The 21,814-nt window shown below is 33.4% G+C and overlaps 1 protein-coding gene across 1 annotated transcript in view; it reads right to left on the bottom strand.

Moving 5' to 3' along the window:
- The window catches only part of Map2k4 (mitogen-activated protein kinase kinase 4), a 116,503-nt gene that overhangs the window by 81,330 nt on the left and 13,359 nt on the right, over nt 1-21,814 (bottom strand). The window contains 1 exon segment of the mRNA XM_078042904.1: nt 2,404-2,506. Coding sequence (XP_077899030.1) covers nt 2,404-2,506 — 103 coding nt within the window.

Genomic DNA, 21,814 nt, shown 5'->3' with positions numbered 1-21,814 from the left:
AAAAAATAAAAAAGAAAAGGAAAACTAAAATTTAAAAAAACACAAGGAATTTAGACAGCCCAACATTCAAATAAGTCAGGTTTCAGGAAAAGATCATAGGAAAAAGAAAGGAATATACCAAAAGGAAAGCAGTAAAAATTTTCTCAGAAACACAGATACTTGAATCTTTAAAAAGCATTCATCATATACACAGAAAGATAACCCATACCTAGGCATATCCTCTTATAATTTTAGAATACCATTTATAAAGAAACAATGCTAAAAGCGCCAATTAGAGAAAGAAATAGGTCATCTGTAACTAACACCTCTACTACAATTAACTAGAGCTACATGATTCCCAAAACATATTGCACTTAGACTCAGCAGAAAGCCATTCTCTATTTTTCCACCTATCCTTTCCCGTCTTTCAAAATTCCATTCAAATCTTGCTCCTCTATGAAACTTTTCACTACAAAACTTAAAGTGATCTTACCCACCCCTTGCACCTTTCACTTGACATTCAATTAGCATTTTTATACCTCAATTCTTGAAATGCTGTAACCTCTTGCATTTTCATTAAACTGTTGGTTTTCAGAAACTAAGGATGCTATTCGTGAACTTTTTTTTTTTTTTTTTTTAGTCTTTCAAAGGATCGCTGCACCCAGGAGAAATCAAATGTGAAATGGATCTGAAACTAGTTCCTGGACATATCTTAACATCATTAGTTATTTCTTTTTCCTAAAGTCATGAACAAATTTACATTTAGTTCCATAACAAAATGTTCACAGAAATTTTAAGAGGAAAAACACATAAATAGCAAGAGATATCTTACTTCAATGCTTCCACAAACTGCAAGTTAGGATTTCTAATTGCAAAGTACTATCCTAAACAGTGATGAACAAAGAGAACAAAGGACACCTTACAGAAGGTGCTGGGGAGGTGGCATCTACTATGTATATACCTCCTACATAATAAAACAATTATAGTTGACCAATGTCAATGCCAGTAGTTGTCTACTCCTGATCCAGATCCATAGATCTAAGTAATTATACAATTACAACAAAGTCTAGGTCTAAATTTTTACATACCAGAGTCAAGTTCTAAAGATTCTGTCATAAGGTAAAAGTACCTATTACCATGTCCTCCCAAATGTTTAACAGTTGTTGAGAAAAAATTGGAAAACATAGGAGGTTACAAATTATTATAAATCACTAGTTTAGATAAATAAAACTCAACTCTTTTTAGAAAAAAAATTTACCCTATATTTACTTGTTTAAAAAAAAACTAAAAAAGGAGATTTTTTTCTACAAATTCTCCATAAATCAAGAAACTTCTGAGGGAAGAATACAATATGTAAATTTTTCCCTAGTTATAAATCCAAGTTAGGTTGTCTCTTCTATTCAAAGGTCTTAAAAAAGAGAGAGAGAGAGAGAGATCTATTAAGTTTATTGGTACTTCAAGTATGTGGTTTAGCTAGTAAATAGCAAGAGATATTTTAAGAATTAGTTCTATATGAGCCTTCACTAGAAATCCTAGGAAATGAAGAAGGAGGAGATCCTTTTAAGAGCACTTCCTTGCTACTGGAGCTCTTACTAATTAAAAAGTACTATGTTTCCTTCCTCAATATAGACCTCACCTGATGTTTCAAAGAAGGAAAGAAGGCTGGGGCTTTAGCTGAGCTCTGACGAGAAATCTAATTATGAAAACTAGCCTAATAAAATTGACAGAATTCTTAGTCAAATAATTTGTTATATGCAGCTTTCATTTAATCTATCCTTTGTTCTAAGGCTACAGGTGAAAGCATAAGTATGTACAAACACATACGAACCCCTCCCTTCTAGACATTGCTATTCTAAATATAGTTCTGAAGGCAAATAACTGATGTTTCTAATAATATTTTCAGTGAGATGCTACAATATCAATTATATTTTTTAATTAAAAATATTCAGTGAATAAATTTTTTAAAATCACTGACATCTGTATAATTATATCATTCTTTCAATTTGCCATGACATGGAAAATCTTGGAGAAATTTAGCTTATTAAGAATGGTAACCTATTACTAGGCCAGTGGTAAGGATTTACACAGGTACAGGACAGATAAATTTCCTAAATATATACTGCCATTTAACTGGAAATCTAGAAGGAAAAAGATAAATAATATTCTCAGAGAGTTTAATAAGCTAACAATGAATCTAAATCTTTGGCTCTTTTTTCCCAAGTAAACTTTTAAAAAATGAAAAATCATGTTTATCAACTTAAGACAACAGAATCCATAACTTTATACTTAAGTTGAAGCAGTAATATTTCAAATGGTCCATTAATATAATGGAAACACCAACCCCTCAGCTCAAAAAAATTCATAAAATCCAATAACTTTAAAACCTTAAGTTGAGCTTTTTATTTGATTACCGAGAATACTCACATGTGTGGGTTTTGGACTCCTGTAGTATTGGGATTCAGAGTAAACCTTGTTGTGGATTTGACAGGTGGATTTGCAAAATTCAACTTCAGTGCTTTGCGTTTACCTAAGAAATAACAAATAAAAAGTGAAAGTTTCAAGTACCATAAAACAGGTACTATTCTGAAGGTATAAGAAACTTATACTAAAAAGGCAGAAATAAACACTTGCTTTAAAAAATAATCAATGCAGGATAATATTCTGAAAGGCAACAAAGAATTTCTCAGAATTAAGAAAAAGCAAATAAAAATTATCTAATGGTGTTACTAACCACAATCACTCACTATGCTACATGCATCAGGTAATGATGTTCAGTGCTTCAAGTTTACACTGTTCAGAAGCAATAACACTTTCGCAAAGAAAAATAATAGTTGCTGTAAGAATCATTTATTTCAGCAGATAAACTGTAAAATATTACCACCTCTCAGTGTTATAATTTAATGCCTTCAACTTAATAAAAATCATTTTCCCTTAAGTTTAATATAAACAACTGAGTAAGGAATATTAAGAATTCTGCAACCAAAATGAGCTAAAAGGATCATGGTACAGTCAACTTCCAAGTTAATAACACAGGTATTCCAAATACTTATTTTCATAAATCAGTTTATTTGGGATCAAAAGGGAATAGATAGCAATATTTTTATTATACAAAGCCAGGAAATGCAGGTACTATTTTTATAAATTTATATATATAAATTTATATATATATATAAATTTATAGATACAGAGCTATCCAGGGTTTTAATTTTTTTTTTCTAGTACTGAGGACTGAACCCAGAGGTGCAGCTACCACAGAGTTACACTTCCAGCCTTTTTCATTATTTTTTTTTTTAATTTTGAGACAGGATCTCACAAAATTGCCCAGTTTGGTCTAAAACTTTACAATCCTCCTGCCTTGGCCTCCTGAGTTACTGGCATTACAGGTGTGTACTATTGCACCTGCACCTGGTTTCTTAAAAAATTCATATATGTTTATCAATCCAATTATCCCCAAATAATCACTGTTTACTTTCTGTTGTAGATTTTTTTCTATGCAGATACAGACATGTATTTTCCACTGCAATTTAAATCAGATCACATTGTTTTTAACCTATTTTACTCATAACCACATTCTTTCAATATTAAAAAATCTTACAGGGAAGGGGCTATAGCTCAGTAGCATATCACTTGCCTAGCATGCATGAGGCACTGAGTTCAATCCTCAGCACCACATAAAAATAAAATAAATACATTCTGTCCATCTACAACTACAAAAAATAAATAAATAAGTCTTATAGAAATATATCTTTAGGATTTAAACAGCTAATTTTTAAAAGAATTGGTTTTTTAAGCACTTGCAGCAAATCTGTTTTTTTTGTTTTAATTTGGGTTTCATCATGTTCATACAGGATGCTTTTGCCTGCATTCACTTTATTACATATGTACCTACTTATTTAAAAAAAAAATCTTTAAAATCCAAGCATTTTTACACTTCAGTAGATTTATAAGACTTATTAGAGGGCTCAAACTCTAGGCATAAGATCTGAAAGCTGGAGTGAGCCATGCTAGAGGGAACTGCAAGGGTAAGAGCACAGTACTCACTGCCATGGCTCATACATCAGCTTGGGCTCATACATGGGCCTTTCTACAGGAAAGACTTCTCAAGAACCCCACAAACACCCAATCTCAGAATAAGAAGAGTACAACATGAATTTTCTACATAATTTGTCCTTTCAGGTATCTAATACTTATTTTAAAATCATTTTTACCTGACAGCAAGTAGAAGAGGGCATTGAAAGTGCTTATACAGTGGCCAGAGGGCATAGCTCAGGAGTAGAATACTTGCCCAAGATGCACAAGGTCCTTGGTTCAATCCTCAGCTCCACCAAAATAATAATGATAATCAGGTACTCAATGAAAAAATGACAGATTTCACTATAATTAAAAACAACAAACTCAAGGCCACGCATCACTGTGCCTCCCTGTAATACTAACACTCAGAATGCTGAGGTGGGAGGACCACTTAAACTCAAGAGTTTGAGAATAGCCTGAACAACATATTGAGACCCCCATCTCAAAAAAGAGGAATAAATGAAATTAAAAAGAAAATTAGGCAAGGATATGAACATAAGACAAACTGGAAAAAAATATGAAAAGGTACAATTATTAAAAATGTTAGAACTTTTGCTCATGTTAAGACTGGCAAGTCTGAAGGTCTTACATCAGTTACAGATATGTTAGAGATATGAATACATGTATTGATCAATGTGACTAGATAAAAGAATCAGTAATACAATAAATTGCTGGCAGAAAACATAACTTTCCGGTAGGAGCATAGCCATATACAAAAAAAAATATTTTTCTTTTAATGAATATGCCCTTTATTTCTTGAAAATTTCTTTGTAATACTTGGACAAGACTATTTTCAGGCCTTGAACCCCTGTGGAATTTCCTGTACTGGATTCTGAAATTGCTTCAGACTAATGGTTGATTCCTTCTATTTCCTCCCTTTTGAATGGGAATGTCTGTGTTACTCAGCAGCTGTCCCACTACTGTGTTTTAGAAGTAGATAATTTCTTTCCTAGTTTCTAGGTTCACAAGTAGGGGAAGATTCTTGTGTCAGAAGGAATAATACTGTGAGTCTCATTCTTAACTGACTGGTATAATTCTGATGATGAGATGTGGGATAAATCGGATACTGTAAAGATACTGTAAAGAGGTAAAACTTTGGGGATGTTGGGGAAGTGTCAACATATTTTACACACAGAATGCATATGACTGACTACTTGTGTTCTAAATGGTGGCTCCCAAATATACCAAGTCCTAAATACTTGGGAACTATGAATATTTCATTATATGGCAAAGTGCAGAAAAGATTAAGTTTAAAAAAAAAAAAAAAACCTTTGCTATAAAACTTTTCAATGAGCTCAAACCCAACAATTCCCCAAGTCAAAAGTTGAGTGCCACCTCTCATATGGTATGTGTTTGAATTTACATAGTATATCATTCATGATCTCCATGTGGAGAAAAATTGATAAAACTCTAATGAAATGCACAGCATAGAAAGAATAAAGAAAACATCCAAAGAAAAATACCAAAATGGTCCCTTCTTCAAAAGTCCAATTTGGGGGTACAATAGGTAATTTCTACAAACAAAGGCAAATAATAAAATATTATTTTATTTAATTATTACAATTAAAAATTACTCAAACTCTTTTTTGAAGATAAGTACACTTAAATCAGAGAGAGAATGTGGATTCTCTTTTAGCACTGTATTCTCACTTTAAAAAATCAGGGATTTTATTGGCTATTTACTTCATAAACAAACATACACAAAGTTTAACAGATTGAGGCTTAACTTACATAAATTTAAACATACACTGTTTCAGAAAAATTTGTAATTGTCTTGTAAACATCCAAGTACATAGTCCAATCTCATTAACAAATATTCTAAGTAACTGTAAAAATTCAAAGTCTCTCCAAGTAAAGAATCAGAACCTAAAATTAGTGCCAAAGAGTACAGATCAAGTTATACTGCCTGTTCTCATGTATGCACCCCAACTCTCCAAATGTTGATCAGTTCAAGATGAACACATATGATAGTCTTGAGGTAAAGGTAGGCTCCAGTCAGTTGAAGGTAAAAAGGTGAGATTCAGGTATGGTAGAAGGGAGTAGTTTTTACAACACTTAAAAAGGGCCTGTTCAGGCTCTCTATAGAAATCAGTGTGTGGCTGGGCAGGTTGGTGCATGCCTATGATTCCAAGAGCTCGGGAGACTGAAGCAGGAGGATCACCAAAGCCAGCCTTATCAAAAGTGAGGCACTAAGCAACTCAGTGAGACCCTGTCTCTCAATAAAATACAAAATAGGGCTGGGGATGTGGTTCAGTGCTCAAGTGCCCCTGACTTCAATCCATGGTACCTAGCGCCCCCCCCCAAAAAAGAAATAAGTGTGTGTGCATGCACATTTTAATCTTCTCCCCCTCTCCCACTCACTTTATCTACTAGAATCTCTACCGTGCTGGTCCTTCTTTTATTTCTTCTCTTTCTTAAGAGCCCAAAGGATCAAACTCAATCAAATTCAAGTCCATGGTAACTGTTGTTTTGATGGTGGGGTTTGAACCCAAGGCCTTGTGCATGCTAAACACCCACTCTACCACTGAGCTATATATGCAGCCCAGTATTCAGATACTTCTAATCACCAAAATTACAATTATAGAACATTACTATTGATTTTTTTTTTCCAAAGCCCAAAACAGCTTTCACTAGGAGAAAAGGAAGGAAGTGACACTATCAGTAGTCTTGGAGTTTTGGATGGCAACAGAAATTAAAATGTTTGTATGACAGAGTTTAAAATAACTGATCAAAAAGATTATAAATTTGTAGCCAAATACGATGGCTCACGTCTTTAATCTCTGTGTCTCTGTAATCCCGATACAGGAGGATGGTGAGTTCAAATCCAGCCTCAGCAATGACGAGGTGCTAAACAGCTCAATAGAGTTAGGGATGTGGCTCAGTGGTACAGTGCCCTTGTGTTTAATCCCCACTACCCCCAAAAAAGAGAATATACAGCACTATTTAAACTAGTTTTTCACATCATCTCTATACAATGTCTTCTCAAAGTCTTCATGAGAAAAGCACTACTAAGCATGGGATCTTCAAGTATATTAAGAACCATGATTTTGAAGATCAGGGATTTGGCAAACTAATTACTGAAGCCTAGGAAATCCTTTGCTCTAATTCTGAGCAACTCGCAGGTTATTAAATTGGAAGGAAGAATTATCGCTCAACTTTATTTACTTTAAACAAGATGACAACAGCCCTGATAATTCTCCCTCTACTAACTTCTCAAGCAATACTTAACACCACCTTATACAATCAACATAGATGACCCTATACTTTGGTTCAAACTTGGCCAAAGACCCCAAGGTTAGCAATTAAGAATCAACCATTCATATATGGCATCTATGGAAATTTCTTCATCCTAGGTTACCAAAAACATCTTTTATTCACCTTTTACAGATAAGGAAATGGTATCATTTTCTCATTATTCATTAAGAATTGGGATTATTTATAGTTTCCAAAAACATCAAATCTGTTTTCAGAGATACTATGTTTATGATGGGTCTACCCAGCCAGCCCCTCTCACACTCAAGAATCTATTCCCACCATCACATTGTGAATAGTTTTCTGTTCTAATTTCTTTACCTTTTTATCTCTACAAATCACCTGCAACATAACAAGAACCTAAAACAAAACCATACAACTTTATATTCAACTTTAGAAATGGAGAAATAAAGAGAAATGAACTTACTTTCATTCCCATTTCTCCCTTATATTAGAAATGGGAATGAGGACCCTAACATTTCTAGCTTTTGCTACATGCTAAATGATCACCATTAAAATACCAGGAGCTGGGCACGTTGGTACAGGCCTATAATCCCAGCAGCTAAAGAGGCTATGACAGGAGGATCTCAAGTTCAAAGCCAGCCTCAGGAATGATGAGGCGCTCAGCAACTCAGTGAGACCTTGTCTCTAAATAAAATACAATGTGGGATGTGGCTCAGTGGTTGAGTGCCCCTGAGTTCAATCCCTAATATCAAAAAAAATTACTAGTAAGCCTAAAAATAGATACTTCTTTGATCTAGAAATCTACACTTCTACAAAACTGGGATAAAAACATTCCTTTACTTGACAGCACCATTATGATAAGGATTAATATACCTTCAATATGCAATGGTTGGCAAATAGTAGGTATGAAAAAGTGATAACACCTGGGATATTTGCTGTATTAAAACCTAACTAGGGCTGGGTATGTGGCTCAAGTGGTAGCTCGCCCATCTGGCATGTGTGCGGCCCAGGTTCGATCCTCAGCACCACATACAAACAAAGATGTTGTGTCTGCCAAAAACTAAAAAATAAAATATTAAAATTCTCTCTCTCTCTCTTTCTCTCTCCCCTCCCTCCCTCCCTCCCTCCCTCCCTCCCTCCCTCTCTCTCTCTCTCTCTCTCGCTCTCTCGTTCTCTCCCCTCGCTCTCTTTAAAAAAAAAAAAACTAACTGAAAAATTACTAAATTCTTCAGAACAGAAAACTGGAAAAAAAAAAAAGTATGCCTAATAGCTTTTAAGCCAACCAATATTAGCAGCAAGAAAGGAATTAAACTTGATTTGTAGATTTGTTTAAACTACCATTCCATAAAATCCAATATCCCAAAGGTACTCACTCAGAAACTAGAAAAAAGCAATATAGCATAGTAAAACCAGTCTTCCTAGTTTGGAAACTCAACTACACTTACTATGTAATTAATGAACTACACAGTCCTTGGACAAAAATGACTTCAACTCTCTGCATTGATTGCATACTTAACAAATGGAATTAAAATTATCTTCCTCATGGAGGCATTGTAAGATGTAAAAATACTGCTATGCATAAATGTCAGTAACATAGTCACTCATTTTCCCCAGACTTATTATCAATTAGGATATTGATAACATCATTACCAATGTCCAGGTATGTATGATGGCAAAGTCCTGAACTAAAGTGCCATTATATCACTAACAGCCATGTTTCCTAATATTAAATATTTCCCCATCTGGTAAGCTTGGTCTTCTGAGGCTCCACTGCCAAGGAAACAACCAAAATAATTCACCTCCAGTATTCCCACTCTCTGGCAGATGATTCAGAGTCCTTTCCTTGGGTAAAAAGACATTTTACAATCTGGAATATCATGAATTCTGTTATTCTTCTATCAATTTTCAAAAAGGTACTCCTTTGATAGAAAGGCTCAATATTAACAGCTCCTGGCAGATTCTTATGATCTCCAGACAAAAGCAAAAGAAGCATTCAACTTATAGATTACTATGAAGTCCTTGTCTGGTTACCAAAAATCTTTAGGAAGTATTTAAAGGCTTAAAAACCCCACACTTGCTCCCAAGTTGTTCGCCCAAAAAAGGAGAAAAAAAATTTAAATTCATTTCAATGGTAAAATTAGAGAGTTTCATAGAATGAAATTCATAAAACACCCCAAAAATTGTCTGAAACCTATTAACAGAAATGCATTCTTCCTTTTCTGATTTAGCTAATCATCAATAATCAAACATTGATTATATTTGCCCTTAGTGATCACCAGTAATTTTATTTCAATTATGTACAGTGTCATCATTACAAGATTCTACAGGTAGACACACCTACCTGTATCAATTAATTAATATCAATAACAGCATTTCTATCAGATTCTGAAATACCTCCTTTGTATATATAAACAAGCAAATATATAATTCTTCAGGTTAAGTTGTAAATCCCTCTGCCAAGCCCTGAATAGTTTAACCCCCTGAAAAATACCCAGGTCCAGAAAGGCCGTACTGTGATTATCAAAAAGAAAAAAAAATATCAAGGACTAGAGATGCTTGTCCACAAGAGTGGTATGACTGCTCAGATTCTATTTAGCAGAATCTTGCTTTTGGATCTCTATAATCCCATTCTCCTGTGAGGTCTTCATACAAATACACCTTTGCAAAACAAATACACCTTTGTCTAAGCTACACAGTCCAAATTGAAAGGGTTATAAAGATTATAAAAGGGCCTTACTTATAAACAAAAAATATGAAAAAGCAATAAACAAAAGAATACAAACAAACCATTAACACGAAAAATCATCAAGTTTTCCTAGTTTTACAAAAATTTTAAAATACAATTGTTTTCTTTAATACCTTTGTTAATGTTAATATCAACATTAACAAAGGTATTACCATCAATTAGTCTGTAACTTATCACAGCTGTACTTTTATTTGTGGTTATTTGATTAACGCCTACCATAGCAATCATACTTTTGTTATCTGCCAGAGGGCAGAAATTCTATTTTTTTCTAACATGCCTCAGTGCCTAGAATTATGCCAGATACATAAATCTTTGACATTTACTCAGTAAACAAGTGAACATACACAGAAGAATGAACCATATTACTGCTGTGAGTATAAACTGGCCCAATCTCTAAAAGGCAGTATCTAATAAACACCTCAAGATAACTTTATGACTAACCAATAATTCAATTTCTATAAATTTATTCTAAGGAGCCAGGACAGTGGTGCACTACCGTAATCCCAAGACTTATGAGGCTGAGGTAAAAAGGATACATCTCAAGACCAGCCTCAGCAACTTGTTTCAAACTAAAATTTAAAAGGTTGGGGATGTAGCACAGTGGTGGAGCAAACCTGAATTCAATCCTCAATACTTAAAAAAAAAAAAAAAATCCTAAGGAAATTAAAGATTAAGCAAAGATGTTTATTAATGCTATATTACTTTAAAAATTATGGTATATCCATAACTGGAATATTACACTGTTACTAAGGGGAAAATGATTCAAAATAATTAACACTAGAAAACATTAATAATGTAATAGGAACTTTTTTAACAAGGCAGCAAGTAATTGGATTAATAAATTATCATTTTAGGAAAACATGTTCAGGTATGGTAATTTATTTGTATACACACAGGCTATTCTTCAAAATGTCACTTGTGATTAATCCAAGGTGCTAGAATAAAAAGCAAGCTAGATTTTCTTTTTAAAACTGTTTTTCCCCCAAGAAAAAAAGAATTTTTTTGTTGTTTTAATTACAATCTCCTTGCCATTTATTGCAGACCTTTCTAAAAGGAGACACCTTGTTCTCTAAACTTAATCTTAGACCTAGAAAACAAGTTTTTTTTTTTTAATGGTCTAAATATATATATGTATGTGTGTGTGTGTGTGTGCATATATATATATATATATATATGTACTTTCATATACCTGCTGAAACAATTTAGACATTTCCACATTTCCATCATCTTTTAATACTTCATAAATAATTTTTGTGATTTTTGAAGCATATGTATCACCTAAATTTAATATCTTTTTTAAATATTAATTTTTTAGTTTTAAGTGGACACAATATCTTCATTTTATTTTTATGTGGTGCTGAGAATGGAACCCAGTGCCTCATGCATGCTAGGCAAGTGCACTACCACTTGAGCCACAGCCCCAGCCCTAAATTTAATACCTTAATCATTAATAAAACAAGAAACCTATTCAATACAACCACAACTCCATGCACCAATGATTCTGCAAGCCTACTCCATGAAAATCTAAGAGTTGCAATTCCATAGTTATACAATTAGAAGTTCCAAATGGATACATAAAAGGTGCAGCTGTTACTATTAACATATTTCTACCTTAAATTTAGGGAAAAAGAGAAAGAATGTGTTAATTCTTTTCATCCCTAATTCATCCCAGCTCATTTAAAGAGTTATTTTATCCCTTCATCTTTCATATTCTCAATTAGAAAGGCCTATCTGCTACACAAATGCATTAATTCCACTCATAGAAGCACTATTGCTACACATGGTGCTCAGAGTTTTAGCCAGGAAGAAGGAAGGAATGTTTACAGCTTAACAAGTGTCAGTAAAGGTACAAAGTACTTTTTCTAGGTGCCCAGACCACTTTAAATCAATGTAATGCCTAAAATTCTGCCAAATCCATAGGACGTTTATGAGCCTTTGTTTATAAGCCTCAAATTTGTGCTTGAATCAAAAGAGCCACATAAAGTCAAGTAAGCATAAACCCTACCTTGAACAACCCCTATACAATTTTCTTTGTAGAACTGTCAACAGTGTAGAACTTTCTTCATAATGCACCAGCCATTGTGATAGATTATGGTGACCTCTGCCTCTCAATCAGACTCCTCAACATTCTCATTAAGCTCCTTGTGAGCATCCCTAAGTTTTAAGTTACTGTCTCACTATGCACCAATAGAAATATATTAAGATTTCTGGAAAATCATCCACATACTGCCTCTTATTTTGTGGCAGCCATCTTTCTAATGGAACAAGAAACATAATATTCATGCAAACTTATGTAAGCTATATCAAGAAAAGTCTCAAGGCTTGTTCTGATTTCTATTCCCAGAGCCCATGGAGCTCTCACCATGGAGAAAAAGATAGTCTCAGAAGAATAGCTTCCTTAAACGTTAGTAAGGAACTAAAGTGTTCGCTAGTCATAGGTCCATATTTATTTTTCCTTTTTGGTAAAACCCACAACACCCTATATCTCTACTCTTCTTAAATTCTCCACCACCCATTATTGAAATGAGGAACTTAACCACATTTTCTAACAATACCATAAGTAGTTTCTCAATCATTACTGTGGAACCTTTTTTATATGTGTCATGATGTGATGAAAAGATTTATGTGACATGACAAAGAAAAAACAATGATGTTCTTAGCTGAAGGACACTAACCTGAAGCTCCACTGAGTGGCCCCAGGGCTACAGAGATTTACACTGAAGATTCACATTTCAGCTAACAGGTAAAGTATTCACAGCCACACACAAACAAAGAGCTACCAAAATAAACAAATATGACTTCTCCTTGGAAAGTTTACTTAAAATAATACTATTAACCACAAAAGCAAGCCAGATTTTTGTCAAAGGTAAATTTGATGTATTCTTCCCAATCTGCCCCAAAACCAACAAGGATTCCCTTTAATCATAAGTAACTATTCTGGACTTCAGTTCTGTAAGAACTACATTAACAAGCGATTAGAATAAAGAAAGCTATAAGATACAATTTCATAGTCTAAGTACCATTTGCTCAAAGAAACAAAGCACAGTCAAATTTAAATGAAATCCAACTGTGTTATTACCAAGGCAAATAAGAGAGGTAGAAAATGAACAGGCATTTTCTATACAAAGCTAGTATTGTATATGTACAAACAGTAACTACAGCACTATTATACTCCTCTCCCTCATCTGAATAGCTTCTTTTGACCCTCATGAAATACCTCCCAATTTCAAAAACATTAAGACGTGAATAAGACTTTTGCTTCTCAATGGACATAATTAAGAACTATCGGTTGACCATAAATGTATTCTATAAATAGAGGGGTTTTTTTTAAGGTTAGACTAAATTAAGACTAATCATGAGTGAAAGGCACTCAAAGAGGATATGTTGTATCCTCTCTACTTCAAGTGTATGTAGTACTGGAGAATATCCTGACTGAAATGTTTCTAATTTGTTACTTAAAACTTATACATTCTTACAATCCAAGACAGAAATCAAAGGATCAAGTCAGTTTTAGAACATCATGAGGGAAAGACTTGAAGAATTTAAAACTGGATGACAGAATAAAAATAGTGAAAAGGAGAGCTGGCTAAGAAATTATTACTGCTGAGGGAGGAATGACCCCTGTTGGACAAAAACTTACTGGGTGCTAAAACAGCAACTGCTAGTTGGAAAATAAGGTTTTGTATTTTATTGTTTTGTTTAGTTTTGTTCTGCTTTTATATATATTGGTTAAGCACTCTGACTTCTATTCTCACCAAACTGCCCATTTTTTGTGGGGGGGGGATGGGGGGATTGAACCCATGGTTTGTGCATTAGAGGCAAGCACTCTACCAACTACCAACTGCCTTTGGATTCTTATTCCCAAGTACTAGGAAGGTACCTGAAAGACCTGAGCATTCTAAGCACTGAATTTGAATTTAAAAAGCTAGATTCTATTAGGATTGGCAGGTATAAAAAGCTAGATTCTATTAGGATTGGCAGGTATAAAAAGCTAGATTCTTAATTTGGAAGAAATCAGTCCTGCATATCCACTATTCTTCAATTTCATTATAGAATGTCATACTTTAATGTGGCTTTTGATTAACTTTAGAGATTGATTTTTTTAATTAGGGAGAAAAAAATCCTTTGATTAATGAGTAAATCAATTCATGTACCAGGTTATGAAGGACAGACTTCCAGTTTTTACCTTCTCATAACACAGAAAGCCAATAGATTTTTGTGCATAATGTGTGTGCACATAGACACACACTTTCATAACCTTCAATACTGTCACAGTTATGTCAGAGATGATCAATGCTTAATTCTACAATTTGCTTCAATGCTATGCTCCAAACACAAACTTTGATTTTTGGCTAATCATAGTGACCATTTGCAGGGCCCATGTTAAGAAATAAGAGTTATCTAAACCTAATGAAATAATTTAGACAAAATTATTAGGTGAAAAGTTGGTGAGGAATTTATTCTATATCAATCACACTGGTAACACTAAAGCCTACTGATGAATCTTAACAAAAGCTATAATCAAAAGTCATACACCTCCTGATGTGATACAATAGGAAGTACACAGTTATCACCTATGTGATGTTCTTGCCTAATATTAAATCTCTGGTTAAGTTAATGGGAAATACAGACCACACAGGAACATGTTAAATAGCATTAAAGGATGTATAAAATACAACAAAATAAAATGTAATTTATTTTTCAATAAATGACAAGAAAAATTAGAGAAGAGGGAACTATTATAGATTTGAGGAACTTAAGAGATATCAACCAAACAAAACGTGTGCCTGGACCTTGTTGAAATTTTGACTTGAACAAATTAACTGTAAATAAGGTAACAAAGCTCTTGGGGTAATGTGAACGCTGGGTTGCTATCTGATAACTTTGTCTTGTTATATAATGATATGATAATAATATTGGAGGCTAAATATATTAGGGCCCTTATCACTTATAAGATATGTGACTGACATTTATATGAATGAAATAATGATAATCAGAATTTAAAATATTTCAGAGACTGCAGGGAGTGCATGTAACTCAGTGGTAGAGCATGTGTTTATTAATGTGCAAGGCTCTAGGTTCAATCCTTAGCAGTTCCCTTAATATTTATTAAATAAAATACTACAGTATACATTGGTGAATGGAGGAGAAACAAAATAAACAACACTGGTCATGAAATGATAACTGTTGATACTAGGTAACAGGTACATTCAGGGTGTCATATCATTTTTATGTATGTCTGAAAAATTCTATCATTAAAAAATTCTTTCAAGTACAATTATATTCCTTATTCCATCCTGTCAAAAAGTGGGCATGGGAGGGAAATACCTTTTGCTAAAAATATCAACTTATTCTTCAGACAGTTACATACACAGTTGGTCCTCATGCAGCTCAGTTATGCCACTTGTCCACTAACTACACATCTCCCAACCTACTAATCTTGTTCGACTGCCCCCCTACCCCCCAACACACAAGTCATTTGAGAGGTCTGGAGCAAATCATTCCATACATCTGTCTAAACAGGGACAAAGTTTTTGTTTCAAATTAAACTTTTTTTTTCCTAGTGGTAGATTCCCCAATTTATAATGTTCAGTAAGATTGAGAATTACCTGGTGCCAGACAATCAGAAAAAAAAAAAAAATACAAATGCCAGACCTCATGAGCATTTGCTGTTGAAGACCACTCAAAAGCCATTTGGATTAGAAAACCATTTATATGAGCACCCCTGCTTTCCCCCACACCCAAGAATCAATAAAACACTGTTCTTTTACAATGTAACCAGTAACAAGACCAAGGTCACTCAGGTCTGCCACAAATTAGCTCTATGTATAAATTTTACTTAAATTCAATGCTCCAGTTTCCTCATCAGTAATAACAATATACCTACTTCATAAAGTTGTTATCAGAATTAAGTTAATATAAAGTGCTTAGAAACAGTTTTATTTATTTATTATTTCTACCACATGACTTCTCTACCCATACTTAACCTCTCAAAGTCATATTCTTCTTCAAAATAGTCTCTAGATTCACTCCATCTTTAAAAACTCAAGGTTTTTATTATTGCTGAGACCTAATGTAAAATATATAGATACAAAGAGAGAAAGTATACACAAATATAGATTCTTAACTGTTACACTTGAGCCTCTGCTACTTATCCTTATAAGAGCTTCACTGAAAGAGGGTGAGTACTTGTATACACTTGATCTTCTTTTTTGATTAATGTTGACCTGGTAGTTTTACCTCATAAGAAGATGAACACCAAAATGGGATCAAATATCTTTTAAAATATCCTTTTAATCTGGATATTTCTGTCTAGTTTGAGAAAAACTCATAAAACCATGTAGTGAGAATTCAAATAATTACCTAACCTTATTTGAAAACCATCACCCGAAATTTGCAAGCTAACATGGAAACCACTTTAACTGGGGATTCAATGTAGTTGTGAATAGTATTGGGAAACTTTTCCACATTTCTACTTTGAATCTCTTCAACCACAAAAATATTGTCAAACATCTCTTTGTTATTAATAGTAAAGTTCAATTGGCATATGAAGGGGAACTTTCTGCAATGTGGAAGAATTCACCATTTATATATATATATTTTCCCAAAACACCACACATTGGACTGGGGTTGTGTAGCTCAGTGGCAAAGTGCTTGCCTAGCATGTGTGAGGCACTGGGTTTGATTCTCAGCACCACATATAAACAAATACAGGTCCTGACAACTAAAAAAAATTTTTAAAAATACCACATGTTAAGTTTCTCCAACTTATTTTTAAGGTGCAGCATCTGTTAAAAATCTTCCTTCCTTTAGGAACAAAAATCATTTTCAGAATTCATGTTCCAACCAACTTCCAAGGTCAGAGATAATTAGTAACAACCCCACTGGAATGGTATAAGTTACAAAGGGAACAGGTGAATCTCCATTCTGCCTAAATGAGACTACTACAATCCTTAAACTAGTATAAAAGTTGTTTACCCAAGCAGATAGACTTTGTATTGGCTGTTTATATAAGTCCCCACAGATAGTAATAAACATACTGGATATCAGCCTGGCTTACAGCTATCCTACAAAAATTTTATTTTTCAACTAACTTTGTTATCTATATAATTTTAAATTAACTGTACTAACACTTGATAATAGCAAATGTGGTTATTTTATTTCCTAAGACTGCTAAAAAGCTTTTAAAATTTTTAAATGATAAAATTTTGGTCATTAGTTATAGACTGTTGCTACACACACACACACACACACACACACACACACACACACACACACACACACACACGGGATTTAGAAATTTAGCTGAATTAGAAAAGCTCTTAATTTTAAGCACAAGACTTGATCCTCCTTCCGCTCCTTACTTTTCCTGGTTAACTATACCCACACCCCACTTTATTAGAAGTCAAAATATCATCTTTTACACTTTTTATTAACTCAGTAAAACTTATCAATATATACCCCAAATTTCTGAAAAGATTGCCAAAACATCCTTCCTCCTCTTTTTGTTGCTTTACTGTTATCACCAATTTAAAAACTACTAGGGATATTTATTGTAAAAGAATAGTTTTACAATTAAATGAGTCATTTCATTTCCTCCAAATACACCAATATAGAGTGTCACCTATAATAATCACCACCTGTAGTCTAATTTCAATTAATTCCATCAAGGATAACAGCTCCTAAGCATATAATTTTCTAAAGAAAGATTCTATTGCTATGCAAACATTTCCAAGGAGAACAATTCTTAAAAGACACAAGGGAGGGGTGGTGGTAGCACTGAGAATATGGTTTAGGGACTTTTTTTTAGAACTGCCTAGCAGTTTTTAGAAGGCCTAGCAATTTTTAGAAGACCCACAGTTGGATCCCCAGTCAGGGCAGGGACAGAGGGGTGGGGCACAAAAAGTTTCTAAAGCCACCAAAAATATAAAAGGCAAAGGCAGTACTACCCAATATTTTCTTTAGAGCCCAAGAAGTCTTCAGCTATGAGCCAAAAATAATACAGCAGTGCGGTGGGGGGAGGGGGAAACTAAAAGTACCTTAAATAGGTACTTTTTAAATAAAAACTAATTTATTAAAGGAGTTTATAAAAAACTTCTAACTACTCTCATTCAGACTACAACAGGATTCTGTTAGACATTTTCTGGGGGCGGTGGGGGGGACCTATGCCCAAGGATCCTTAATGGGCCAAAGTTCTTATCCAAAAACTAAAAATCAGAATGCTGGACTGGGGATGTGGCTCAAGCAGTAGTGCTCTCGCCTGGCATGCGTGTGGCCCAAGTTCCATCCTCAGCACCACATACAAACAAAAGATGTAGTATCCGCCGAAAACTAAAAAATAAATAAATAAATATTTTTTTAAAATCAGAATGCTGACAATACTAGGTAAAGTTGATGTTTATTAAAGAAAAAAAAAGCATTTTATAAAAGCAAGTAAATCATATTCTAAAGAACTGTAAGTAAGTTCATTAAGGCCAATGAGATATAATTCAAATGTGATCATAAATTACATAAATACCCTTTCATGCACAAAAGCATTATTCTCCAATGATTAACCTACAAGTGTTCCAAATGATTAAAAGAACTTCTAAAGGTAGAAAATTCTACATTTAGAATTCTGTATTTACAAATAGAAAAGGTTCCCACACACACAGTACTTATATATTGAAAAATTCAATGATCCATCAGGATTAACTATATACATATTATATGTCATATATAATATATATATTAAATATATATAAAACATTGTTATCTTAATTAGTCTAACTTATTTTCTTAAATAAACATATATTTAGAAAACCAAATATCAGATAAATACACAAACTTTAATTTATAAAACAGAAGATCATGAGGTCTACAGTGGGTTTATTAAACTTCTCCACGAATGTGGATGCCAAATTAAATATATAATCTCACACCATTTGTGCATGTAAATACGTAAGTCTCCAATAAAATTCCACTAACTTATTACAGGCAATTATAATAAACTGGAATAGAGTGATATAACAATCTAAAGAACAAAAGCTATGTGAAAATCAAACAATGGGAAAAATTAATCTTTCAGAGCTTCCATTAATCATCAGAATCATCTAAAAGTAAATCTTCTTGATTTGTGATACAGAATTAAACATTTAAAACAGTATTCAAACTTATAAGACTTTAACATTATCTAATTTTGCGCTTAATGCCCTATCCTAGCATTAATTTATGATACCTAATTATTCTTAATAAATAAATATATAAGTTTCTCTGCTAATTCTGAAATACCCCTAGAATAAAACTGGAGTTTCTGGAAACTAGAATATACAGGGGAGAAATCACTTCTCTGATGATTTTTAAGAAATGAATAACCTCTTATAACTAAGTTAATGTCTGCCTTCTAGAATAAACAGAAGATTGTAAGCAAACATTATGAAATTGTACTTTTAATTTTTAAGCCATAAGAGCAGACAAGCCTTGTTTAAAAAAAAATAGGATTAACACATATATAAGTAACTGAAAAGTCATCCTAAAGATAGATAATGATAGCTACACTGATAATATAGCTACCAACTTCATGCTGGCCATCCCTACTAGCTCCCTAGCTCCTCCTCTCCCTGATGTGTGTGCTCTTTGTCCTGAGTCTTCCACTGAGGTCTGAGCCAGCACAGACAGCTGGGTGGGTAGGCCCTTTGCTGGATTTCTGAGTCAATCTCTGATTAAGAAAGCAGTGACTACACCGGGTACAGTGGCACATGCCTACAGTCCCAGCTATTCAGAAGACTGAGTCAGAAGGATTGCTTTAAGCATAGGACTTCAAGGCCAGCATGAACAACATAGCAAGAGCCCTTCTCAAAAATAAATGAATAAATAAATCAGTAAATAAAAGTTTAAAAAGCAGTTATCATCGGGCTCACAGCATGCCTTATGCTTGTACCCTCTCATGGAATAGCAGGAGCAAAGGAGCCCCACCGGGCTTTAGCTCCTAATCAATTTTCATGTAGCATCAGTAGCTAGATGCTTATAATCAATAGAGGATCAACTCTATTCCACTATACTGTAATCTGCTAAGGCCAGGTACCTATGGTATTCATCTTTTGTTCAAAATCTCACTTGCTAGATGGTTCCTAGGTGTCTAAAATGTGCTTCAGAAATGAATAGATATAACTGCTGAATCCCAAAAGCTTGAAAAGAAAAGAAGGAGCCTCATAAAGGGAAGAGAAAGAAACTAAAAGGAAAATGTGAAAAATCAGGACAAAGCAGTGTGAATAAGAGAGTTTGAGCAACAAAGTGGAGATGCACATGCCCCTCCCACATGATTATGTATGTTATAGTAGGTTCTGCTATCCCAAGCCTCCTTGTTAGAGTCTTCCAAATTTATCAAAGCAAGCAGCACTGCAAATCTATCATTCCTACAACAAGGGGAAAAGATAGAACCATTTGGAAGGTCCAAAGGCATTTTAAATCTATTTAGAGTTATCTGCAGAAACTGTACACATTTTTAAAATTTAACATAATTATTTTTTTCCTATTTTATGTACAAAATACAACTAAGTTAGAGAAAACAGAAATAGTATGAATAGAACGTTAAATTTTAGAAAAGTCAACCCTTTTTTCTTGAATTAGAATTTAAGTCAACAAAAGTTAAATTATCATGTTATATACAAACAGAAATATTTTGTCAAAATGTAGCTAAAAGCTAAAAATTATCAAATTGTATTAAAGTTAAAATAGCATAAATAGAAGTTGTAACTTCATTACATATATATAAATATCATATTCATAGGACACTATGGGCAGGAAATCATGTATTATTTTTAGTTTATTATTTAAGGAAGAGAAAAGTGATAAGAATGGACCAATTAAAATCTGTGACCTAGGACATAGCTGCCTTATCTCTCATTTATTATATATTCACATCATGGGTGTAAACCACTCAAGAAATAAATTTTTGCTCACTATATTTCAAAGGAAGTCACAATGGTCAACCAACAAAACTAAGCATTTTGATGCCATAAAAAAATTTTTTTAAACAGTAGAAATATTTTTTCTCCAGATTAAACTTTTCCCCCTATGAACAAATTTACTAAAAAATGATACATATCAAAGACTGGTCATCATTCTTTCCCAGACCATAAATAAGCAGAAGATAAAATTACATACACTATACTTTAGAATATTTTTATGTTAACTGAAAAGTAATCTCCTTGAGATTTTTTTAAATATTTTTGAGTTGTAGTTGGAAACAATACCTTTATTTTATTTATTTGTATGTGGTGCTGAGGATAGAACCCAGGGCCTCCCACGTGCCAAGTGAGTGCTCTACCGCTAAGCCACAACCCCAACCCTCCTTGAGATTTTTTTAAACTGTACTTTATATGACTAAGTTTAAGGTCCAAAATGCATTTGTTTTAACTTTACCTACACTGTGTTTCTATAGAAAATCTATTCTGTATTCTTTCAAGACTAATGTCCTAATCAGAATGATGGGAACGGGAAAGAAGGAAGAGAGAAGAAAAAAGTTTTGTTTAAAAAAAAAATTAAAATGCATTAAATATGTTTTTTAAAAAAGCAAATTTTAAAGCACAATATCTTTGAATGTAGTTAAATAATTTCTGCACCACCATTTTAAAAGTGAAATTTCTTCAACTTACAATTTAAATTACAAAGCCTGAATACTGATTATATTTTTCTATATCTATAAACATCTATCTGAACATCTATATACATTTTTCTCCTACTTCAAGTAAAAATAAGACCAATTTATAATCAAGAATGTAACAACACTGGGTGAGGGAATAAAATGAAAAATGGAAGCTC

This window comes from Ictidomys tridecemlineatus, chromosome 3, assembly GCF_052094955.1.
Source record: "Ictidomys tridecemlineatus isolate mIctTri1 chromosome 3, mIctTri1.hap1, whole genome shotgun sequence".
In the NCBI taxonomy this organism is placed as follows: Eukaryota; Metazoa; Chordata; class Mammalia; order Rodentia; family Sciuridae; genus Ictidomys; species Ictidomys tridecemlineatus.
This window is presented reverse-complemented; position numbering and strand designations above follow the sequence as displayed.